Here is a 26,328-nt window from a genome sequence, read left to right as displayed (position 1 = left end):
TTAAGGTTTCAAGCTGTTAATCACAAAATGGCAACAATAACTTCTTCCCAACAACAAGGGAAGCCCAATCACAACAGTGGCCAATGATCAATTAGCCCGCCCCACAATTTTGGTGTGTCTTGTCGGCCCCCACCGCAACCCGTGCTCTCCGTGAAGGAGAACACGCTTTATCAAATGTGCTGCTGGAGAGGTTCCAGGCATGGAGGGAAGTCGAAAATGTTGTAATCCGCTTGCAAGCGGAGTCAGAACTCAGGAGCAGCTCATCATACTGTAGTTTTAGGTTCAGATATTCTGGAGGGAGAAGTTCTGGCTTAGAAACCAGCTCTTGACAGATGCGTCCAGCATGTAGGAAGCGGGCCTTGGGACTGCCAATATGATGAGCGCATTCTGCAAAAGTCTGAAGGTTCATCCAAAGTACCATGGTCCAGGACAGAAACAGAAAAGCACAACGTGCTAGGATTTCTGTTATTTGTTTTCAGTTGCAAAGGTGTGTTCATCTTGAAATAAATAGATGTTGGTACAGTGGTACCTCGGGTTAAGTACTTAATTTGTTCCGGAGGTCCGTTCTTAACTTGGAACTGTTCTTAACCTGAAGCACCACTTTAGCTAATGGGGCCTCCTGCTGCTGCCGCTGCACGATTTCTGTTCTCATCCTGAAGTAAAGTTCTTAACCCAAGGTACTAATTCTGGGTTAGTGGAGTCTGTAACCTGAAGCGTCTGTAACCTGAAGCGTCTGTAACCCGAGGTACTACTGTACGTCTTCTCTTTAGGCATGCCATTCATGGCGCCTTAAAGCTGTAAAGTCTCTTTTATTTTTCCTCTGTTTATAGAAGTGTTCGTATATTCATCCTGACAATGTTTAATTCATTCCATGGACACAGAAGATAAATAACAACGGTGCTGTGAATGGGGAAGGCACTGTTCCTAATGCATATCAAGACAATTCCGTTGGGTAGACTCATTCATGTTGATTAACAGAGTTGACTGGGTTACATTTATCTTTCTTTCCCTCTGGATTAGCCACATGATGTCTTCCTGTACTCTTGATTCTTCTGTGGGGTGTAAAACTGGGATTGTAACAGCTGCCCAGGGGGAAAGCAGGCATCTTTTCTGTGGGATCATCCTGTAGCGATGGCAGGATGTTGTCAAGAGAGCAGAGTGCTGCCATTTGATGTGTGTACCTTAATACAGTCTTCATTTATTTTGCCTGTAAAGGAAAACTAAACAGACAACAACGGTAGCAAGCCCAGCACAAATTCACTTTTACTAATTCATGCGTCAGGCTTCTGGCTCTCGTTATGTTTGTTTCCCCTCCATTTTAGGGTCTTCAAAATTTAAATATATATTTTTCCTATCTACTACCATTCATGCTGAAATTTGGCATTATTACTGTGATATCCAACTCTAGTCAAATATCCAAATCTAGTGGACCCATTTGACTCTGAAGATGACTTAGTCAGATGTGTAGTCAACAAGTTGTATGTTTTACTTTGCTTGAGATTGTGGAAGGAATTTGCGTGTGGTTGCAGCTGGCTCTTATATACTAATAAATAATGATTTAATAGCCCTCTTCATATCTTCAGTAGCTTGTTGCTATAAACGGAAACAGTACTGCACAGTTGTTTGTCATTGCGATAATCGGATTTTAATAGCTGTTGCTTGCCTGCCACCGAATTCTTGCTTCCAAGATGGACCCCACAAAGGTTGGCAACTGATCAGCAAAAAAACAACAGCCAGGCCTGCCCTTCTGCTTTTAATAACAGTTTTCAAAAATAAGCAGGTGATAGCATGATGGTGAATGATAATGATAATGTCTGAACAGTGGAAAGTTGAAAAGTTGCAACCTCCCATCTGTCCTGGTACATACTTGTCCCATAACTGTAGCAGTTTTTGGAGACATCTCTCAAGTCAGGAGTAAGTGTTGGCACTTGAATTCCTAGGACAGCTGACAGCTGCCTGGGCTCCAGTTCCCCAGTACTTGACACTTGCTCTAGTTCCTCCACAATGGGCAGCTGTGGCTGCGAACCTCAATTTTAATTTCACACAATCCCCTGGAGCAACATTACGGCAGGCATTCCAGGGCATTGTGGGAAAGCAAAATGGCAGCTCCCTTGGAGTGTTCTTTGCAGTGCAGCAAGCCTAAAGGCATATCCTCCAACAATTCTCCCATGAAAATAGGGACGTCCTAAGGTAAACAGTTCATGGCCACTGGTCCCATCACCTCCTGGCAAATAGAAGGGGAAGAAATGGAGTCAGTGAGAGATTTTACTTTCTTGGGCTCCATGATCACTGCAGATGGTGACAGCAGCCACGAAATTAAAAGACGCCTGCTTCTTGGGAGAAAAGCAATGACAAACCTAGACAGTATCATAAAAAGGAGAGACATCACCTTGCCAACATAGGTCCGTATAGTTAAAGCTATGGTTTTCCCAGTAATGATGTATGGAAGTGAGAGCTGGACCATAAAGAAGGCTGATCACCGAAGAACTGATGCTTTTGAATTATGGTGTTGGATGAGACTCTGGAGAGTCCCATGGACTGCAAGAAGATCAAACGTATCCATTCTTAAGGAAATCAGTCCTGAGTGCTCACTGGAAGGACAGATCCTGAAGCTGAGGCTCCAATACTTTGGCCACCTCATGAGAAGAGAAGACTCCCTGGAAAAGACCCTGATGTTGGGAAAGATGGAGGGCACAAGGAAAAGGGGATGACAGAGAACGAGATGCTTGGACAGTGTTCTTGAAGCTACCAGCATGAGTTTGACCAAACTGCGGGAGGCAGTGGAAGACAGGAAGAAGAAGAAGAAGAAGAAGAAGAAGAAGAAGAAGAAGAAGAAGAAGAGGAGGAGGAGGAGGAGGAGGAGGAGGAGGAGGAGGAGGAGGAAGAGGAGTTTGGATTTGATATCCCGCCTTTCACTCCCTTTAAGGAGTCTCAAAGCGGCTAACATTCTCCTTTCCCTTCCTCCCCCACAACAAACACTCTGTGAGGTGAGTGGGGCTGAGAGACTTCAAAGAAGTGTGACTGGCCCAAGGTCACCCAGCAGCTGCATGTGGAGGAGCAGAGACGCGAACCCGGTTTCCCAGATTACGAGACTACCGCTCTTAACCACTACACCACACTGGCTCTCAGGAGTGCCTGGCGTGCTCTGGTCCATGGTGTCACGAAGAGTCGGACACGACTAAACAACAACAAAGGTAAACAGGGAGATTCTGGGATCGAATAAGAAACTGGGATGGCTTCAGTAAATCCGGAAATTCCATCCCTGGAAAATAGGGACACTTCAAGGGTCTGTAGAGGAGACACTTTGCCCAGGTCACCTTCATTCTTCGAACCACCCCTGTCTCAAGTACACATTTTGTGTTTATTTTTTTTCATTTCATAAAGTTACACAAGGTTGTTTTGCATGCTACAAGGGGCTATTTTGGCACTGGGGTTTTTGCACTTTTCTTCTTTACGATGCAAAATATTTCTGAAAGTAGCCCGGTTTATTTTAAGCCCGTTTGTCCTATGAGGTCTTTGTTTTTGGTACCTCCGTTTGCAGAATAATATTCTCCCACTCCAAAAGCTCTTCGGATGAAAGAATGTTTGCCTTTCTACTCCTACCAGCCCTTTGTCCATCTGCATTGCCTGGCCAGCTTAGGCATTCCACGTGGTTCGTTCCGAGGGCAGCGTTCTGTAGAGCGTGTGAGGAGAGAATGTTATCTTGCTGCCATCTGCTATCTTGATGTAAATATTGAGCCGCATATCTATGAGAAGCCAGTTGTCAATATGCTGCTTAATGTGTACAACACGCTGCCGGGATCTAGACTGCTTGAAAAAGAACATTGGCAAGCAGATCTGGTATGATCTGATGTACCGAGGGTGCCCCCTAGAGGGCAGGTGAGGGAACAGGAGGAGGGGGGGGGAGGATCCTAGCATCAGTGTTGCATCGCCAGGCCAACATTCCCTTTCTTGCCTCCCCATCCCTATAAAATACACCCATGCTTATTCAGGTAAAGGAAATGTGGAGCTTAGCTGGCCACCTTTCAGTGAAGCTAAAAGCTCACCAGAGTAATTCCTGAGATCTGTATTCAGAGTGGTGCTGAAAACGCCAAGGTTGCAGGTTCGATCCCCATATGGGAAGGCTGCATAATTAATAATAATAATAATAATAATAATAATAATAATAATTTAGTATTTATATCCCACCCATCTGGCTGGGTTTCCATAGCCACTCTGGGTGGCTTCCAACAGAATAATAATAATAGTGATAAAGTATCAAACCTAAAAAACTTCCCTAAACAGGTCTGCCTTCAGATGTCTTCTAAAAGTCAGATAGTTGTTCATTTCCTTGACATTTGATGGGAGGGCGTTCCACAGGGCAGGCGCCACTACCAAGAAGGCCCTCTGCCTGGTTCCACATTCCTGCCTTGCTGAGGGTTGGATTAGATAATCCTCAGGGTTCCTTCCGACTCAACAATGTGATTCTGTAACATACTATTCCCGGCAAATACACATTTATACCAGCTTTCATCCAATGATCTCAATGTGACATACATGGTGGTTCTCCTTCTCTCCATTTTGATCCTCCCAATACCCTTGCGAGGTAGGTTACGCTGAAAGACTGTGACTGGTGAACTTTATGGCTAAGTGGGCCTGCCTTTGAGACCTGATCTCCCAGGTTCTCTCCCGGTCTCTACCCGCTAAGCCGCATTGGGATTTGTAGTCTCATTTCCCCCCATAATACTCTTTAGCTGTGGTGATTTGAGTGCCGTTCAGTTTCGACTAATGGTGTCCATTTGCACTGTGCTTCCCTCTGAAAATAAATACTTGTGTCTATACAGGCAAAAGGGACGCGGGTGGTGCTGTGGGTAAAACCTCAGCGCCTAGGACTTGCCGATCGCATGGTCGGCGGTTCGAATCCCCACGGCGGGGTGAGCTCCCGTCGTTCGGTCCCAGCTCCTGCCCACCTAGCAGTTCGAAAGCACCCTTAAGTGCAAGTAGATAAATAGGTACCGCTTTATAGCGGGAAGGTAAACGGCGTTCCATGTGCTGTTCTGGTGCCGGTCGCCGGAGCAGGGGTACCTTTACCTTTATACAGGCAAAATAATTCTGACAAGAACTGAGAGGAGTCTTTAGCTGTACAGTGGTACCTCAGGTTAAGAACTTAATTCGTTCTGGAGGTCTGTTCTTAACTTCAAACTGTTCTTAACCTGGGGCACCACTCTAGCTAATGGGGCCTCCCACCACCACACAATTTCTGTTCTCATCCTGCAGCAAAGTTCTTAACCCGAGGTACTATTTCCGGGTTAGCGGAGTCTGTAACCTGAAGCGTGTGTAACCCAAGGTACCACATATTAGTAAAAGTTGTGAAACTCTGCACAGCATCAAGTGAGGCCCTGAGTCTTGTGTCCGACAAATGCTACTTCATAAGCAACAAATACAAGTGGCACCTGGACAATTTTTTAAAATAGTTGTTTCCTATTGTGCTTCTCTTTCTTTTGTACAGATGAATTAAGCTCTTGGGATCTTCTGATCTGCCTATCTTCCAGCAAAGCCGACCACGAAAGTTGCTTAAATAGAGTAGAATCACATGGAGCAACATTACTTCAGAAGGTATGGTTCAAAACTGTCATCTTTGTTTTTGACATGCCCTTAAGTAGTTATTGGCCCACCCAGTTAGATGTTAGTTGTGGCACCTTTAACGTACATTTTAGTGTTATAGCTATCCAACCAGTATGGGAATTTGCTGGTGTTAGAGGAGGAACATTGTGTTAGAGGAGGAACATTGTGTGAATGATGTCTCAGAAGCAATCTGCAAAAACTCTACTTGAAAGACCTCTGAGAATAAGACTGAGAGAAAACAGCCTCCTGAGATTTTGGAGAATTTTTGCCAGGAACAGGGAACACTTGTTTCAATGAGGCTTTTGTGGCAATGAAAATTGCAGGTGCTGAGGGCTTGAGCTGAATTGGGCCTGCAATCAACCCAGTGCTTTTTTTCTTAAAAATGTTTGGGGGTACTCTCATTTTCCTACTCATATTGAAATATTGCCCCTCAATGAGGCCAAACTTAGATTCATAAAATGTATAGGGATATGCGTACCCCTGCGTCCCCCCAGAAAAAAGCACTGTATAAACCCATGCTATAGTGTCTTAATCCAGGCAGAGCCCCTTTACAGTGGTACCTCAGAAGTTGAATGGAACCTGTTCCGGAAGTCCGTTCGACTTCCAAAACATTCGGAAACCAAGGCGCAGCTTCCAATTGGCTGCAGGAAGCTCCTGCAGGCAATCGGAAGCTGCGGAAGCTGTGCCAGACGTTTGGGTTCTAAAGAACGTTCGCAAACCAGAACACTTACTTCCAGGTTTGTGGCATTCGGGAGCCAAAACGTTCAACTGCCAAGGCGTTTGGCTTCCAAGGTACGAATGTACTGGCAAATTAGAGAATCGTGGAGTCGAAAGGGACCCTGAGGATCCTCTAGTCCAGCCCCCTGCAATGCTGAAATATGCAGCTGTCCCTTACTGGGATCGAACCTGCAGCCTTGGCATTATCAGCACCACGCTCTAACCAACTGAGCTATTGTGGTGTGAGGCACAACAGCCCTGCATCTGAGGGTGGAACTCTGTGACTGACATCACCTGAGGTTTGGCCTGAGTTCGCTAGTCCAATGGTCTGACTCATTCGAAGGCAGCTTCATATCCTGGGTGCAGGGACATCCCAGCATTTCAGGCTAAGGATCTTGAGTAAAAGACCTCTGAGATGCTGGAGAGGTAGCTTCTTGCAAGAGTGAACAGCACATCCCGTTTGCTTGATTCTGGAGAAGACAGCTTCGTGGAGAGTTGTAAGCACATGTTTAATTCTCCCCCTTTGATATAAGTGGAAAGCGCAGCAGCTTAGCCTTGGCTGGATCATGCCCACTGAAATTTCTACATGATGCCGCAATAATTCTTTGTTATCTGACCTAGATTGTTGTAGTTCACCTCACCCACAGCTGGAATTCAGCTCTCACACATTGCAATAAAAATATAGGATTCCAAAGAAATGGACACAAATGTCTCATTGAGGCAAGAATGCTTGGGAACAAAAGGAATCAAAGTGTGCAACATGCGCTCGGCATTTTGAAAGGATTGAGTGCCCCTTCTGTTGGGTGTAAGTGGGTGTCTCAAATTTTCTTGCCAGGGCAGGCTTAAGATCTTTAAGATTTTTTTTAAAAGGCTTTATTGCCCTTTTATAAACATCTAGCATAAACATCTCTCCTAGGCAATTGGCAGTTGTATCCATAAATAAACTAAATGCCAGTAGGGTTTTGGACTGAATGCCAAAGAGGGAACTTGCATCGATTTCTGATTCCTTGGGGATTTTCACACCTATGTGACTTGCAATTAGAAACGAGGATTTAGGGCTGATTGAAACCCTCAAGATAGTTTCTGTCCATTTTCTCTCCCCATGTAAGGGAACAGCTAATATCTCTGGAGCAGCAGAACGCCTTAGTGGCATCCTTGATGGGCACAATAAAAGTGACACAGAAGCTACGAAAAGGAAACGCCAATGATCAGAATCTCTCCCATTGTTTTCAGGCAAATGCCGTTCCCCAAATACAGCGCCTGCTTTGCAGGAAAGAAGGGTTATGCCAGATAGTCAGAACATTTCCAGGTAACATTCTGATTTATTCCAATGGACGTTTGCTTAATTATTATTTTTTTCAAAAAATCTTTGTGTGTTTGCTGGAATGTGAACCCACCTTGGCTCATCTTGGGTCGCTCTCGAAAATAACCTGTTACTCATAGTGCCGGGGCAGCCCATCCCGTTTTGCTGCCTGAGGGGAAATGAGAATGAGCTGCCTCCTGCTCCCCTGGCTGACATATCCTGTCCTGTCCCCCACCTCCCTGTCTTCTCCTGCCCCCCACTTCTGCTGCCACTGAAACACCCCCTCTCTTGCCGAAATGCAGCAAGAGGGTCCGTCCCACAAAGCCCCCCCCCCCACTTGTCTTCTCCACCCCAGGGGTGTGGAAGACGAGTGGCAGTGCCATGTCCCGAAAGTGGTGGGGCGGGCGGGGAGCTGCCTCTTCTGCTTCTGCCGCCTGAGGCGGCTGCTTTATCCTGCCTTGTGTGTGGACCAGCTCTGCACGGTACTTAAATGTCATTCAGAGGCATTAAAGCTATTTTCTTGTGATGGCCTGGGATTCAGACTCGGATGCTGAACCTGAGGAATCCCAGCCTGCACAGGATTCCCCGTTTCCAGAACTAGCTGAGCCGGGGCTGGAGCCTGAGCCTGAAGGGTCCTCACCTGTGCTGGATCCTCAGGTGCAGGCACCAGCTGAGTCTGCTCTGGCCCCTGAGGTGATGGAGGACCCATTGCCTGCAGGTGCTCCACTCTCAGCCCCGTCAGGGGAAGAGGAGGTTGCCTCTGGGTTTGGTAACCCTCCAGCCTCTCCTGAGCTACGGAGGCTCAGGGCAGAGAGGCGGAGGGAACTAAGTTCCCACAGGAGGAGTGCTCACCTCCAGGCCAGGAGGGGTGAGTCACCTGTGGATTGGGGCCGCCCTCTGCCTCGGGCAGATGAAAGCCGGCCAGCCCCAGTCCCAAGTTGCAGGAGCAACCTTGTTGGTCACTAGTTCCTGCCTGAACCCTGTTCTGCTTTCTGATTTCAACCTGAAATGTCCTGCTTTTCCTTAGGCTGTCCCTATTTTCATTGGAGAAATGTGGGAGGATATAGCGTTATCCAGCCCCCTAGTTGTCTGAAGGCAATCCTGTATGGGGAAGGTTTTTTTTAAAAAACGTTTCACGTTTTAATATGTGATGGAAACTGCCCAGAGTGGCTGGGGCAACCCAGCAAGATGTGTGGGATATAAATAGTAAAATTATCATCATGGAATGGGACGTCCCTATTTTCATTGGAGGAATGTTGGAGGATATGCATACCTAGGGGGGAAATGAACTTAACTATTACATCCTAAAATGAAAAGGATTGTTTTGGCGTCAAAGTGGCTCACACAGCCAAATGGCACACCAAGGAGTGGCTCGTTCTTGCCACCCAGAATCCTCATCCACACTTGAACTTTAAAAGGGGGAGGGCTGAGTTATCTTAGAAACAAGGACATAGCCTGCACATTGATTCAAGAGGAGCGATTTCAAAATATAAATAAAACACTTTCCTATTGTTTCTCTTTTTCCCCTTGGCTCTTCTCCTCAGTCAGGATATCCTCCCATGTATCTGCTGTGTTGATGTAACTTTAGTTTTCCTGGCAGCACCTTTCGAATTAGCGTTCAGCGCAAGGATTACGGCTTGGAATTATGAAGTTTTATTGCCCGGGGTCACGTGCATAATCTTGGAAAGGAAATTGGAACGGGCTCCTTTGGGTTGCTGTTGTGCGATTCATGTGATGCCTCCTCGCAAATTAATAGCTGTGCTCCAAAAAGGAGAAGTCACCACTAGAATGAGAGAACAAAATAGGGAGGAGAAAGAGGGAGACAAATAAAACTTGAGTTTTCCTAACAGGGGTGAGGCACAACAAAGCAGAAAGTTAAGGGTATGATCTAGCTGTGTGAAAATCATTTGATTTTTTTATGGGAGAGGCTTAAGCAGATGTTTACCTCTCACATTGCAATCAATTGGAGTATAAAGTGCTTCTTTTTGTCTGGATTTTGCCATCAGCAGAGGGTTGTTGTTGTTGTTTTGGATGAGTAGTGATAAATAATGGCAGTGTCACTGCTTCTTATAAGTGCCTATATTTCTTAGATTTGTTCCATCTTTCGCAATACTTTTCACATTGCCTCTGCAATTGGGTCGGCCCGATTTCCCCTGTGTTTTTCTTTAACATGCTTTCAAAACAACAATTTTGCCACAGGCAGCCTTTCCCTTCATCCTCCGGCCCGATGGCGGCATGTGGTGAGTCTGCTGCTCAGTTTGGCTTCCAGCCACTGTACACTCCCTTAGCCCTGACAGAGACGCCGTGTCTCTCTTCATCTTCGTGGTATCTTCCGCAACAAAAATAGTGTATCTAGACTGCAGATGAATTCATCATGCGAAAGGCTGGGCTGGATGAATCCTTAGCCGGAATTAAGATTGCCGGAAGAAATATCAACAACCTCAGATATGCAGATGACACAACATTGATGGCAGAAAGTGAGGAGGAATTAAAGAACCTTTTAATGAGGGTGAAAGAGGAGAGCGAAAAATATGGTTTGAAGCTCAACATCAAAAAAACGAAGATCATGGCCACTGGTCCCATCACCTCCTGGCAAATAGAAGGTGAAGAAATGGAGGCAGTGAGAGATTTTGCTTTCTTGGGCTCCATGATCACTGCAGATGGTGACAGCAGTCACGAAATTAAAAGACGTCTGCTTCTTGGGAGAAAAGCAATGACAAACCTAGACAGCATCTTAAAAAGCAGAGACATCACCTTGCCGACAAAGGTCCGTATAGTTAAAGCTATGGTTTTCCCAGTAGTGATGTATGGAAGTCAGAGCTGGACCATAAAGAAGGCTGATCGCCAAAGAATTGATGCTTTTGAATTATGTTGCTGGAGGAGACACTTGAGAGTCCCATGGACTGCAAGAAGATCAAACCTACCCATTCTTAAGGAAATCAGCCCTGAGTGCTCATTGGAAGGACAGATCGTGAAGCTGAAGCTCCAATACTTTGGTCACCGCATGTGAAGAGAAGACTCCCTGGAAAGGACCCTGATGTTGGGAAAGATGGAGGGCACAAGGAGAAGGGGACGACAGAGGACGAGATGGTTGGATAGTGTTCCCAAAGCTACCAGCATGAGTTTGACCAAACTGCGGGAGGCAGTGGAAGACAGGAGTGCCTGGAATGCTCTGGTCCATGGGGTCACGAAGAGTCGGACACGACTAAACAACAACAAAAACTGCAGATATCAACATGGCAGATGTTATGTACTGAGCTGAATCCTAGAACAATAGGGTCCAGAATGCAGCAGTCTGATTGGTCCGCAGGAGCCACCCAATCCAGCTCCAGGTGGAAGTGAATCAGCGACCTGATTGGCCTGCAGGAGCAGCCAATCAGGCTTCTGGAGGAGGTGAATCCGCAACCTGATTGGCCTACAGGAGAAGCCCGGAATTGTCAATGACGCAAGGCCCATTGTGTAAATAATGTATATATAGCTAGACATCTTGGGGAAAGTTTCATTCATTGCTACTATGAGCTGAATAAAGAGCATGAAATTCACACTCAACTCCGAGAATATTTCAGCAGACATGGCTTGGAAGCTACCTACAGTTCTGGTTGCTTTGCTTCTTCTTTCTTCTTCTTTTGAATTTTATTCATAAGTTTCCAGAGTTTACAAATTTAACACAACATACATACTTTCCCATTGATATTCAATTACCAGTTGACTCCCCACCCCTGCTGCCCCTCCAAAATTTCTTATATTGCTGCATATTGAAATTATCCTATTCCCCATCCTTTCCCATTATTCCCAAATACATATTTTACTGCCACTTTTCATTCAAATCCTACCTGCGTTTTTACATGTTTACGACGATTCTTCAAATATTCATAGAATCACAGAATTGTAGAGTGGGAAGGCACCCAAGGGTCATCTAGTCTAACCCCCCCTCAAAATGTATGAATTGGTTTGCAATCCTCTTTCAAACCTGCCTCTTCTTGGTCTCTAAATTTCATAGTTAAATTTGCCAATCAGGCATATTCCATTTCAACTGCTACCACATTGTAAGTCTCTTAGGTCTCTTTTAGCAGTGGGTCTGAACCGAAATATCTTCCTTTCCTCCTAAGAGAAACGCCCACATGCCCACAATTAGTGACACAAATAATTACTGCTTTAAAAATTGCCAGAGTGTCATCAGAAATCACTTGAAACCAAACTACACACCATTGCTTTGAGAGGAAATCCCCCGCTGGCAAACATTTAGGGGATTCCCCCCCCCCGCAAACCCCCCAATACTACCTTCAGAAAATGGATTTTCCTCAGGAATGCCCACCTACTCAAATCCCATTAACTATTGGTCACCATCCCTAAACTAATGCAATTTGCATTTAAACAACAACAATAGCTGTCTGGCATACAGGGACGCGGACTTATAAAAAATATTGGGGGGGCCCGGGAAAGCTCATGAATAATAAATAAGCTCATGAATATGCAAATAAAGTGGCGCCGCCTCCTCGTGAGCGAATAGGGGAGAGCGTGCTGCGCCTATTAATCAGCTCCAAAGGAAATTGGGTGGAGCTTTTGCTCGGGAGGGAGGGCAGGAGGCATGCAGCCCGCCCCTCCCTGTGCATTTTGGGCTGGGGGAGGGGCGGCGATGGCGCTCTGCTGGAGGGGCGCCGGAGATTATTGGGGGGGGCGGAGCCCCCCCAAACGAATTTTTGAGGGGGCTCGGGCCCCCTCAAGCCCCATGGAGTCGGCGCCTATGCTGGCATATGATTGTCATGTGTAGTTTGCTTCTTAGTCAGATGATACTACGCTTGCTCCTTACAGGGAAATCTCTACTGAAAGTCAGGATAAGAATATATAGATTGTATTATATATCACTCAGCATCTTAAAAAGCAGAGACATCACCTTGCCGACAAAGGTCCGTATAGTTAAAGCTATGGTTTTCCCAGTAGTGATGTATGGAAGTGAGAGCTGGACCAATAAGAAGGCTGATCGCCAAAGAATTGATGCTTTTGAATTCTGGTGCTGGAGGAGACTCTTGAGAGTCCCATGGGCTGCAAGAAGATCAAACCTACCCATTCTTAAGGAAATCAGCCCTGAGTGCTCATTGGAAGGACAGATCGTGAAGCTGAGGCTCCAATACTTTGGCCACCTCATGAGAAGAGAAGACTCCCTGGAAAAGACCCTGGTGTTGGGAAAGATGGAGGGCACAAGGAGAAGGGGACGACAGAGGACGAAATGGTTGGACAGTGTTCTCAAAGCTGCCAACATGAGCTTGACCAAACTGCGGGAGGCAGTGGAAGACAGGCGTGCCTGATCCATGGGGTCATGAAGAGTCGGACATGATTAAACAACTAAACAACAACACCCTATGATGTTGTCACAAAGAACTTCTTCCTTTCTGTCAATATACCGATGGAACTTCCATTACGTGTTTATATATGCCTCCGCACTGCTTAATTCCAGACTCGGCTACACAGCTGCCAATGAAATGTTTTAAATGTGTCACAATGTGCAATACACAGATGTGATGCTAGATGTCGATGGTGAGCTGTGCCAAATTCAATGTATTTTTCAAAACGTTTTAACGTTTTTTAAGAAAGCATTTTTTATATGTGTCTAGATTCTGTGGGATTTTTTTTTTGATTTTTTTTGTAGCTTCACTAAATACTTGTCACCAGTGCCTCTATTTGAAATCCTAGAATCTTAACGTTCTTGGAATTCTCACGTGGTGACCACGGTGGGAAAGCAAATTTTGCTTCCTCTTGTACTGTTTTTCTTTGTATCATAGTGACAGAGCCTCGAGAAACTGTTTAGAGGAGAAGGGTGACTGCCACATTCTTGGCACCTGGCCTAGTTTAAAAGGAGTCCGTCCCCCTTCTTCCTGAAGCCCTTTCCTTGCTATTTCCCCAGAGGTGCTACCAGAGGAGGAAAGCTCCCTGCAACCTACTTGGACAAACTGAGCGAATAGAAAGTGCCCCTTTCCCCGGTACTCTATGCTCCTGCTGATGGAAATGTTGTTGGTGCAGGAGCAGGTTTGTACAGAAGACCCAGTTGGTACACTGCTTCCCCCACAATGGAGCAGTGCAGAATTAGCAGTGAAGCAAACGCAAAGTCAGTTTAACTGGCCCCTTGCCTGGCCGTCCCACACTGGGACATACCCTTGCTTGACATTCACCAGAACTACTGCTGCTGTTCTGCCTTACTAATAAATAAATACTCAGGGCCAAAGTTGGTGCAATGCTCAGCAGCCCTGATTATTATTTTTTGTGCATTTGCCTACAAAAATGCAAAAGGTCTCAGTTTCATGTAAAGACTCTTGATTCCTGCATACATCAACCTAGCTCTGTGTGTGTTTGTATGTGTACCCTTGGCTATTTTGCTGGGGTTCGTAGCGGCAAAACCAAAGATTGCTCTGCTGTTAGATAATCTTCAGATGGAACATGGAACAGAGAGGCATTATTATTTTAAATTAATACCCTATTCAAAACAAAGGCTAGAATCCAAAGAGGCGCACAATTAGTTCTGCGTGACCCAGATGGATCTGGGGTTTGTTTTGCATTTTATTCTGGAGGGAGGGGGAGTCACAAACACTGCTGTGCATTTGGACTTTAATATATAAGTGGGCCTGCAACAAAATGTTGCAGTGTGGAGTGCTTATGCTCAGGGTTCCAACTAGCCAGCCCATGTCCTTGTCATGGATAGTCTAGCCCAGGGGTAGTCAACCTTTTTTACCTAAAAAAAAGGATAAAGGACCCCTGAGAGTTAAGTTCAGTCGCAGACGACTCTGGGGTTGCGGCGCTCATCTCGCTTTACAGGCTGAGGGAGCCGGCGTTTGTCCGTAGACAGTTTTCCCGGGTCATGTGGCCAGCATGACTAAGCCGCTTCTGGCCCAACGGAACACCGAAACCAGAGCAGCGCACAGAAACGCCGTTTACCTTCCCACTGGAGTGGTACCTATTTATCTACTTGCACTGGTGTGCTTTCGAAGTGCTAGGTTGGCAGGAGCTGGGACCGAGCAACGGGAGCTCACCCCGTCGTGCGGATTCGAACTGCTGACCTTCTGATCGGCAAGCCCAAGAGGCTCAGTGGTTTAGACCACAGCGCCACCCGCATCCCTTTTTTATACCTACCACCCACTAATGCATCTTTCTTGATGGTAAATTTCCTTACTGCCCACCAGTGCTCGATGGAAGGGAGATTTAGCTTGTGCCGTAGAACCCCCTACCGCCCACCTAGAATCCTGAAACGCCCACTAGTGGGCGATAGGGACCAGGTTGACAACCCCTGGTCTAGCCCAGTCCCCCTCTTGCACACAGTTTACTGTTTTATTTCCCTAACATTTGGTCAATATTCCACAGCTACTGAGCTTGCTCAGTCCTCATTCGGCTGTTTGGGGTATTTCTTCCCCACCCACTGGGCAGGTTGCCTATGTTTTAAATATATTTCTGCAAACCTTGGGGGTTCCCCATGACTGCTCATACCTTCCTCTTGTGCATGAATGGCACTGTTTCAGTTGCATACGGATCCACATTATAATGATCAACAGATCAAACGAGATTTTTGTTACTTCAAGACCACTTCAAATATGCCAAATTCTGCATATGGGAAGTAATAACATGAAGAAAAGAGCATGGGAACCATGCTGAAAATGGCCTATGTACTATTTTGTTGTGTGTACCTTCACTGAGCTGAAGGGAACTTAGGTTGAGTCCTAGTTATGGTTTAAAGGGGGAGTTCAGCACTAGGCCATTGTTTTCTGTAAGACAGCAGTGCTTTATCATATCTGCATTTTAGAGTGCTGTTATCTGACACCCCCAAAAGCAATATCATTTGGACAATGCTATTCTGCATTTCCCAAAGCTTATATCCCATCATTGTAGCTGAATGGTTGAGGGTTTCATCCTTCACTTTCTAGTTTCCCATCCTAACCACTTTGAAAACCATGGATAATTAGAAAACTGTGCTTCAGAACAGTTAGCTTATTCAGTAGATAATTTGACTGGTATGTGCAAGATTTTTCAAAAGGCTAGGTCATTGTGGTTGGAAAAATGAAAGTATTTTTCTCTCTGAGTTAGGCTCTGTTCCATTATTATTTTTTAAATGCACGAAGATTTTCTTGCACCTTTTCCAAACATTCGGATGAGGTGGTAGAATACTTTCTAATATGTAGCTGCTTGCAGACATAATCAATTGATCAGAATTTCTCTTTACAAAATGTTCAATGTTCTCTCTTAATAAAGAGGAGGCATGGGAGGATACAGAGAGATAAGTTAAATTGTTTCCCCTGATGCAACTGTTAAAGCCTTCTTTAACCACATTCCAGTCCTCTGAAATTTAATCAATATGTTTTCATTTACTTTTTGGATATGATGGATTAAATTACAGAAGGGGGAAAAGACAAATTAAGACACAGTTATTACTTTCCTTATATACTTGATGTTTGCCAGGGATTTGGGGGCGCCAATTCATGCTGCAATGCTCTCTGCTATAAAACAGTGGATTGATAGTTGTCTCTCATATGTGAATAACTGCACAGGTGCTTATGCACTTCATAGTAGTGGAGGAAGAAATTTCAGCAGGTGTAACTGTAGGAATGATGTGATACAAGTATATGCGTTCTTTGCCCACCCCAATGGGGCAAACTGCACACTGTAGAGATATGATTTTGATCACATCAGGGAGAAAAGGATTAAACGTCTTCTCCTTTCACTGGTGCTTCAATAAATTGGCTTCCCCCCAAATGCCCACCACCAACACTCACAGCTTGGACTATGGGGCTCGGATGGTGGATTTGACATGTACTGACTGTGTAGCTTGGCTCTTGAAGCCCCTGATGGGTGCTCAGTGTTATGTATTCAGTGGTCTGTGTTTCCCTGAGTTTGAGTCTGGATTAAGGATTCTGAGCCCCTGTGTTCTGATTTGATACATGATATCCAATCACAGAACATTTCAGAATTTGGGCCTCTGCCATTGGCCCTTAAACTCTTCATGATTCGCAGTTCGGAAGTTTAGGCAGCTAATCACGTTGGGAGTGGGAGTGGCCCAGGCCTTCAGAAATGTGTACAGTGGTACCTCGGGTTAAGAACTTAATTCGTTCTGGAGGTCTGTTCTTAACCTGAAACTGTTCTTAACCTGAGGTACCACTTTAGCTAATGGGGCCTTCCACTGTTGCCGCGCGATTTGTGTTCTCATCCTGAAGCAAAGTTCTTAACCCGAGGTACTATTTCTGGGTTAGCAGAGTCTATATAACATGAAGCGTTGGTAACCCGGGTACCATTCTGTCAGGGAACTGCCATCGGAAGGACAGGAGGTGGAAGGGCTCCCTGAGGTTGAGACAGACGTAGCAGCTGAAGAGGGAACCAGCAGGGGGAGAGGAGGGGCTCCAGGGGAAAGTGAGTCGGAGGGATGGCTCAGAGATACTTCCAGCGAGAACAGTGGGGAGGTTTCAAGACCTCCTATAGGGACACCCACTCCTCGCCGGAAACTGTCACGCCGAGAGTCCAGAAGACATGTTTCCGTTAAGGAGCTTTTATGCTGGAAGAGATTCCGTAAGAGACCACTTTCAGATTCTGCTAGCGACTGACGGAGCCATGCTGGAGGGGCTCCGCCGTAGGCAGAGGTTTGAGGACTTGACCAAACTCTGAGGGACTTGCATTTTACGCACAAGCAGCTCATCATCCCATTACAGCAATCCGAAAGTCTCTGAAAGCAGTTTGTGCAAGGAGAGGCATCATGAGCAACCCAGCCGAAACCGGAGAAGCAGGAGGAGCTGGAGCAGGTCCAAGCCTGGAAGAAAGGTACAGGGTGTTGGAGGTCCAGCTAGCGCTGCAGACGGCGAGGCTCGAGGAGAGGAGGGCTCAGGATGCAGAAAAGGGAAAAACCACCCCGCTCGCAAGAAAGGTGCCAGGATTGGTACAGAAGTTTGGGGGGGATCCCAGGAACTATCACGCCTTTAGGACAGAGATGCAATATGCTCTCAATCTGCAGTTTGATGACTTTCCCGACGAGGAGTCGTGAGTGGCTTTTGTGATTGGCCATCTCGAATCGGGGGCGAAGGACTGGGTTAGACCCCTGATGGCAGTGAATAACGAGATCCTAAAGGACACGAGGAAGTTTTTTCGCGCCATGGACCTGATGTTTTCCAGCGACATTGAGCAGGGGGTGGTGCGCAGACAGTTAATGGCTTGCAAACAGGGGAGCCGATCTGTCCGTGAGTACTGGACTGAGTTTACCATGTTGACCCATAAATTGGGGTGGGATCTATCGGCGGAGCCCATTCAAATGCTTTTCGAAGAAGGGCTTTCTTCGGCGGTGAAAGATGAACTTTCCCGGGCGCCCAGGGCGGAGTCTATGGACCAGCTGACCAAATCCGCGCTGACCATAGGAGCACGCCAGGAGGCGAGAGCGTTGGAAAAGCGGGAAGGGAGAGGGGAGTGCTGGAGGGATTTCCGCATTCCAGAGATTCCAGAGCCACCTTTCCCGCCGGCAGAGCCGATGGAAATCGGCACAGCGCGCGTGCAGTTTCAAATCCAAGTGAAGGGCGGAAGAAGGAGGGGAAGAGCGCCAAGAAATGTTATCTCTGCCAACAGCCAGGGCACTTTGCCAGAGTTTGCCCACAAAGAAAGGAATGGCAAGGGATGGCGGGAGCTGTTGGGGAGAAGGAGGAGGAAGGCAAGGAGCAAGTAAAAGCCAACGCCTGGTTGCCACCGTCGGGGCACAGCAGCCAGGCCAAAGAGCAGTAAAAGTGCCCACGCCGGAACCTCCAAGACCTGCTTTAGTAATAGAGGTGTTACTAGAGCTGCCAAATGGACACCCACTGAAGATAAAGGCGCTATTGGACTCAGGCAGCTCCTGTAATTTCATGAGTAAGGAGTTTGCAGCTGAGCACCAGATACAAACTGTCCCTTTAAGTAACCCCTTGCAGGTGACCACGATCGATGGGCGGGAGCTACTGGGAGGAGAAGTCAGCCAACAGACGGTTCCAATGATAATGAGGGTGGCAAGGCACACCGAACGAATAGCGTTCAATGTGGCTACCTTGGGAGGAGCGCCCATTATTTTGGGGATGAGCTGGCTGGCGCTGCACGATCCGCTAGTGGGCTGGCATCAGAGAGTGGTCTCCTTTGGGTCAGCGCATTGCCTAGAACACTGCAAAGAGGGGAGGGCTCCGGAAGGGACCAGAGCCACCCTGGCAGGGATGGAAGTAACGGACAAAGGGAAGGTGCCCCCACAATACACTGATCTAAGCAACGTATTCAGCGAAAGGGAAGCAGACAAACTGCCGCCGCATAGACCCTTTGACTGTCAAATCAATCTACTCCCTGGGGCCCAACTCCCAGTGGGCAAGCTGTATGCCATGTCAGACAGGGAGATGCAGGAGTTGAGGGAGTTCATTGACAAAAACCTGAAGCGAGGTTTCATCAGAGAGTCCAGAGCGGTGGGGGGCAGCCCAGTGTTTTTTGTGGACAAAAAAAACACAGATAAACCGAGGCTTGTAGTGGACTTTCGGGCCCTAAATGCAGTATCAGAACCTCTGGCTTTCCCTATGCCCCGAATTGATGACATTTTGACCAGGGTGAGGAAGGGAAAGATTTTTACAAAACTGGACTTGCAGGGAGCGTATAACCTGATACGAATAAGGAAGGGGGATGAATGGAAAACCACCATGTTCACCCCTTTGGGGGGCTTTGAATATCTCGTTATGCCCTTCGGTCTACAAGCGGGCTCAGCGCGTTTTCAATCGTTTATGAATCACGTCCTGGGGCCTTTGCTCTACAAGAATTGTGTAGCCTTCTTAGACGACGTGTTGGTATATTCAGAGAATGAGGAGCAGCATGTGAGGGACGTCCGCGAGGTGTTGGGCAAGCTGCAAGCCAACCAGCTATGGGTGAAACTGGAGAAGTGTCAGTTTCATACCAAGGAGGTGGAATTCCTGGGGTACCGCTTGTCAGACAAGGGATTGGCCATGGATCCAGGCAAGGTCCAAGCGGTACTGGAATGGAAAACACTGAAAATGAAGAAGGATGTGCAAAGATTCTTAGGGTTTGGAAACTTTTATCGGAAGTTCATAAAGAACTTTGCCCACCTGACGGCTCCCATCACTGACTGTCTCAGCAGCAAGAAGAAATTTGTTTGGACGGTGGAGGCGGAGCGAGCATTTGAAGCACTGAAAAGGGCGTTCGCTTCGGAAGAACAACTCCTGCATGTGGATTTACAAAAACCTATGAGAGTGGAAACAGATGCGTCAGACCGGGCGGTGGGGGCGGTGCTTCTACAACCGGGGAAGAGTAAGTCGGAGTGGAGACCGTGTGCCTTCTTCTCGCGGAAGCTGAATAAGTCCGAGAGGAACTACACGGTGTATGACCGAGAACTACTCGCCATTCACGAAGCGTTCCGGAAATGGAGGCATTTATTGATTGGTGCACAACATAAGGTGCAAGTGTGCACAGACCACAAGAATTTAGAGTATTGGAGAACAGCACGAGTACTCAACCAACGACAAGTGAGATGGGCTGAGGAGTTCTCCAAATTCCACTTTGAAATTTGTTACGTGCCAGGCCCAGAAAACGTCAGGGCGGACGCTCTCTCACGCAAACCTGAGTATTTGGAGGGGGAGGGGGCAAACGAAGAGAGACATGTCTTCCCAGAGGACCGCTGGGTGTGTGGGGCGGCACTGGTGGGGCAAAGAGAACTGGTAGAGGAAACGGAGAGCGATGAATACGCCCAGGATAAGCTCAGAGGTCTCAGGGGGGAGGGAGAGAGCCCCGGAGGCTTTGAGGAAAGAAATGGGACAAAGGGGCACTGTATATACCCGAAGGAGAATTGAGGGGGAGAGTACTCAAGCAGCTGCACGACAGCCCCACAGCGGGGCATTTTGGGCAACACAAGACCATGTGGTTGGTGACCAGGGAATTTTGGTGGCCTAAGGTGAGGGAAGATGTAAGAGAGTATGTAAGAGGGTGTGACCAATGCCAGCGAGCTAAAGGGGAAAGGCGGGCGCCGGCAGGGTTATTAGAACCCTTACCCACCCCCGAACGGCCATGGGAGGCGGTATCGATAGATTTCATGACGGATCTGCCGAAGTCCAAGGGGAAAACAGCCATCATGGTAGTAGTAGACCTGTTAACTAAGATGTGCCACTTTGTAGCATGCTCACATGCAGTCACAGCGGAAGAGACAGCGAAATTGTTTGTAGAACACATTTTTTGGTTGCACGGCGCCCCCTTGAGGGTGGTCTCAGACAGAGGCAAACAATTTACGTCCAGGTTCTGGAGGAAGCTCATGAGCTTACTGCACGTGGAGGTCAATTTTTCGACTGCCCGGCACCCTGAAACCAACGGGCAGGCGGAAAGAGCAAACGGCATCCTCCAGCAGTACCTGAGGTGTTATGTCAATGACAGAGAAAACGATTGGGTCGAAAAGTTGGCGCTGGCAGAGTTTGCCTACAATAATGCGGAGAATGTGTCTACAGGGATGAGCCCCTTTTTGGCCAATTATGGGTGTCACCCCAGGGCATTTCCAGGGGGAGGGGGGAGAGATGGAGCGTCCCGGCGGCCGAACATTTTGTAGAAGAGATGGAAGCGATCCATCGTCAGCTCCAGCACAACGTAGAAAGGGCCAAAGAAGAATATAAGAGGCAGGCAGACAAGAACAGAAGGGAAGGTGAAGCCGTAAGGGTGGGGGATCAGGTGTGGCTGTCAACCCAAGGCTTGCCGTTCAAAGGGGGTTGTAAGAAGTTGAGACCCAAAAGGTTGGGACCCTTTGAGGTCATTCAGCAGGTCAACCCAGTGGCTTTCAAACTCCGGTTACCCAACCACATGAAATTGCACCCAGTTTTCCATAGGTCTTTACTGTCACCGTATAGGGGGAGACGTGAAGGGGAGTCCACCAGGGGACAAGCCTTAGAAGAAAGGGAACGGAGCAGCCATGTTGTGGAAATCATCGATTCCAGGTGGAAGGGGAATCAGGTGGAGTATTTGGTGATGTGGGAAGGGGAACCGGAGTCAGAAAACACCTGGGTAACTGCAGAGGATGTCAATGACGAGGTCTTAATAGAAACGTTCCACCAAAGGTTCCCGAGGAAACCTCAGCCTGTAGCAAGGTTCAAGAGGGAGTACTTCGGCACCACCGACGAGGAGGAGGAACTGGAAGGATTCACGGAATCGGAGCTGGAGGAAGGAATTGACTCCGATGACGAGGAGTACTTGGGGACCAGGAACAGCAACCGGTGAAGGGAAGTGTTCAAGACTTCGGAAGATGAGGGAGGTTCTTTCAGGGGCTTTGCGTCCTCACCGCCCATAGAGGAGGGGACGGGAGGGGGTGAAGGGGGCCCTGGAGGGGAGGTGGATATCAGGGAACTGCCATCGGAAGGACAGGAGGTGGAAGGGCTCCCTGAGGTTGAGACAGACTTAGCAGCTGAAGAGGGAACCAGAAGGAGAAGAGGAGGAGCTCCAGGGGAAAGTGAGACGGAGGGATGGCTCAGAGATACTTCCAGCGAGAACAGTGGGGAGGTTTCAAGACCTCCTATAGGGACACCCACTCCTCGCCGGAAACTGTCACGCTGAGAGTCCAGAAGACGTGTTTCCGTTAAGGAGCTTTTATGCTGGAAGAGATTCCGTAAGAGACCACTTTCGGATTCTGCTAGCGACTGACGGAGCCATGCTGGAGGGGCTCCGCCGTAGGCAGAGGTTTGAGGACTTGACCAAACTCTGAGGGACTTGCATTTTACGCACAAGCAGCTCATCATCCCATTACACATTCTGATGTAAAATGAGGCAAAACGTGATTTGATTTGTTTGTATCTCTCACTCTTGTTGGCAAGCGTGGCAACAAGCAAACTGTTACCAGAGAAAGTCTCCCGACTTCCTAAAGGGAAGCACTGTGACTGATATGTTCAGGAAATTCAAATTAATAGAGGGGCACTCATTTCTGCCTTCTTGGTTTTCACAAACCCACAGATCTTCCTTTACACGGGCATTCTGATTCTCTTCCTATCCTAATGTAGTGTCTCTGTGTTCTCGTTCAGGCCAATGAGGAAAAACCTGTGTTCCTTCACAAAACCAGCTGCTAGCTATACAAAAAGAACTTCCAATACTATCCTCTCACAGCCAGACCCTAGAATAAACCTACGGTGGAATAATGGCTTCTTACTTTGACACATTCACCTTTGTGGGACGAGTCATTAGGCAGGACATAGACCTTCGTACTTTTTGCAGAGAAAAGAATCATTGGGTTTCTCCCCCCCACACCGCCCCCCGCCGCCCAACTACACTAGCAGGATTGCACTGTGACACATTTATTGTGGAATAATCTTCTGCGGGCCAGAGCACACTTCATCAGACGCATGAAATATCACACTCATTTGGCAGCTGTAGATATAGCTCTTGAAGTCTTTACAGAAGATTTGATCTATAAAACAAATGCAGAAGAACATTTGTCCCGTTACTCGGGGGGCGGGGACGTTATTCAGAGTGCGGTTCAAATCTAACCACAATACTTGGGCCGCATTCTTTGGAGGGGGGAAATTCATGAATCTATATTATCTTCTTGGGTTCTATTAAGTGTGCATAAGTAGCTGCTCATCCTTTTTGGTCCCCTTCATGCGTACCCTGATGTATATGCTCTTTGCGACAGGGCCACCCATTCAAATATTGCCTTTGCTGCTGATTCCTGTTCATCTGCTGAAGCACTTTGCGTCACAATTGCCTGCTCTTCTGAACTCTCTCTCTCTCTTGCAGTCATTTGATTGCACTTGCTTTCTTATATTTGAAGGAAGCTGTTCAGTCATTAATAACTTTGCTGCACGAGGAATGTAGCTTTTAAACGACTCCAGCTCTGATTTATTCATCAAACCATATGCACTACGTGGGTTACTTAACCACAAGTAAACAAAGAACCCCCTTCTGCTTGGTGCATCTTACAGCGCAATAGTGTACAATTTTACTTGGGAGTTACAGTGGTACCTCAGGTTACAGACGCTTCAGGTTACAGACTCCGCTAACCCAGGAATAGTACCTCGGGTTAAGAACTTTGCTTCAGGATGAGAACAGAAAACATGCAGCAGCAGCGCAGAGGCAGCGGGAGGCCCCATTAGCTAAAGTGGTGCTTCACGTTAAGAACAGTTTCGGGTTAAGAACGGACCTCCGGAATGAATTAAGTTCTTAACCCGAGGTAGCACTGTACAGATGAAGGAAACTGTCAATTTTCATCCTGCAAGTTACTCATTTCCTCCCTACCCCAATCTTAAATTCAGTTCTCGACAAAACAAAAACAAAAACCTTTCCTATGGGAGAAGGATGAGACATTGGCCACCATGATGAAATTCATAGCCATGACCAAAGAAGAATCCAAAATTGCAAGTATTGGTCCATTATCGCACATGTACCAAAGAGCAGTAGTTTGTTGCATAAAGCCTCTCCTCTTCCCAGAGGGGAGGGGTTGTGAGCAGGAATTGCTTCTCACGCTCGCAGGGGGGTGTGGCCGGGCCCCCTTTGTCACAGAAATTCTGGGCCAGCGTCATGCCCCCCAGCCAGCCAATCCAGTTGGGTGAGGGGCACGGTTTAGCTGCATTTAAACGGCCGTGGGCCCACAAAGAAGAAGAAGAAGAAGAGGAGGAGTTTGGATTTGATATCCCGCTTTATCACTACCCTAAGGAGTCTCAAAGCTGCTAACATTCTCCTTTCCCATCCTCCCCCACAGCAAACACTCTGTGAGGTGAGTGAGGCTGAGTGACTTCAGAGAAGTGTGACAAGTCCAAGGTCACCCAGCAGCTGCATGTGGAGGAGCGGAGACGCGAACCCGGTTCCCCAGATTATGAGTCTACCGCTCTTAACCACTACACCGCACTGGCTCTCACAGCAACAGCTCTTCCTTGTTTTGTTCTTGCCTCCTCGGATCACCCGCCTGCCCTCCCTCTAGGTTTTGCTTCAGCACCTGACCTTGCTACGGACCTCAGTTGGTCGCCTGTTCAAAGGGCCTGGTAGGAATTTTTTCCACTTGGCGGATTGGCACCAGCCACTTGGTTTTCACCTACCCCGTAGCAAATTGTCACAACTTTGTAAGGTTTGGCAGTTAGGCATTGGAAAACGTGTTGTGTGTCGGAGAGGAGATTGTGGCCATCACTTACCCCTCCCCTTGAAGGGTATTCCATTAAAGGAATCCGGCGGTCGTAGTTCCTGTCCGAAGCCCAGGTGGTGGTTAGGGCCATGGTACGACCCACCGGTGACTCTAGGGGAAAGCTTCCAGTTGATTTGCACCACCAAGCTCTCCCTACAGTTTGTTAACCCTTGTGTGACTCCCTGCTGAGCAGACAGGAGTCAAGTATAGTCTGTTCGGTTCCATGCCTAAGCCAATACCACTCACATTCTGTAACCAATAAAGTTGTGGCCTTTTTTAGCCCATTAACCTAAAATACTTGTGTCCATATGTCTTATTTCATCACAAAGCAGGGCCTCAACTCACAAGCCTATGTATCATTTCCTTGGAGTAACCTTTTGCTGCTTACTTCTGACTGCACCAGTTTAACCTGAATAGCTCATTAAGCTGTAACAAAAGATCTTCAGTTAGCTGAAGTTCGAACTTTAGCTTTAAATTCGAAATGCAAACAATCTTGCTAAGAAGTGCTGCCATTTAGAATGAAGTAGGAGCCACATCGGGACACAGGTGGCGCTGTGGGTTAAACCACAGAGCCTAGGACTTGCCGATCAGAAGGTCGGCGGTTCGAATCCCTGTGACGGGGTGAGCTCCCATTGTTCAGTCCCTGCTCCTGCCAACCTAGCAGCTTGAAAGCACGTCAAAGTGCAAGTACATAAATAGGTACCACTCCAGCGGGAAGGTAAACGGCGTTTCATTGCACTGCTCTGGTTCTCCAGAAGCGCCTTAGTCATGCTGGCCACATGACCCGGAAGCTGTATGCCGGCTCCCTTGGGCAATAAAGCGAGATGAGCACGCAACCCCAGAGTTGGTCACGACTGGACCTAATGGTCAGGGGACCCTTTACCTAGGAGCCACATCAAAAGAAAGGAAAGATGTATCCAGCCTCTAACTAAGTACTTTCTTAGTGCTCTGGCTTTCTCTATGCTAACTGGTGCAAGCAAACTTGGAAACCTCAGTATTCCCCTAATTCACTTCCCAAAGCAAAGACAGACCATCACTTACCCAGGTGCTCTTGAGTGATTATGTCATTGCTCCTGTTCTGAAATAAGTCTTGTTGTTCATGGTATAGCATGGCAGTAATAATCATAACTGTGATCAGATCATTGTGGCCTTGTATGCAGCTGCCAAGGTACTTTGGAATATGTATTCTTTTGAATAATATTTTGTCACCAATTCCTTATTCCTGTGCAATAATTAGACATCCTGCAGCCTCAATTATGTTCTTAGATTGGCATATTGAAATAAAGTGCATCTGTTTAAGTAGAAGTTATATTAATCGCTTAATAAGCTTAGCACTGTGTGGTCTCATGCTAAGTAATGGGATCTGGGAATAATAAGAACAGCTTGACTTCTCTCTTAAGCATTAAGAAATGTCTAAAAATGGACTTTGCTGCAGTGAATAAAAAGCCACACCACATATGAACAAAAAAGGCTTTGTCACAAAAGCGTGGGGAAGGGAAAGGGAGAACACGCCCTCTACTGGCAGATCTCATTACAATACGTTTGCAGTTTCATCACCGTAGATAACTCCTGTGAATTAATTTATTGGTGCTTATGC

General features: G+C 47.2%; 1 protein-coding gene across 4 annotated transcripts in view; it reads left to right on the top strand.

The window, feature by feature from the left end:
- CPED1 (cadherin like and PC-esterase domain containing 1) overlaps nt 1-26,328 on the top strand; it is a 131,502-nt gene that overhangs the window by 31,791 nt on the left and 73,383 nt on the right. For 2 of the 4 annotated variants that reach the window (XM_077935861.1, XM_077935862.1), the window contains exons 4-5: nt 5,489-5,595; nt 7,555-7,630. The exons of 1 other annotated variant lie outside the window; for it this stretch is intronic. In XM_077935861.1, the coding sequence (XP_077791987.1) occupies nt 5,489-5,595; nt 7,555-7,630 (183 nt within the window). Of the gene's footprint in view, nt 1-5,488; nt 5,596-7,554; nt 7,631-26,328 lie in introns of those variants that run through there. One more of the 4 variants, XM_077935864.1, reaches the window with a different exon arrangement.

The sequence above is a fragment of the Podarcis muralis genome, chromosome 10 (assembly GCF_964188315.1).
Source record: "Podarcis muralis chromosome 10, rPodMur119.hap1.1, whole genome shotgun sequence".
Lineage (NCBI taxonomy): Eukaryota > Metazoa > Chordata > Lepidosauria > Squamata > Lacertidae > Podarcis > Podarcis muralis.
Note: the sequence above shows the minus strand (reverse complement) of the source record. Positions and strands in the feature narration are given on the sequence as shown.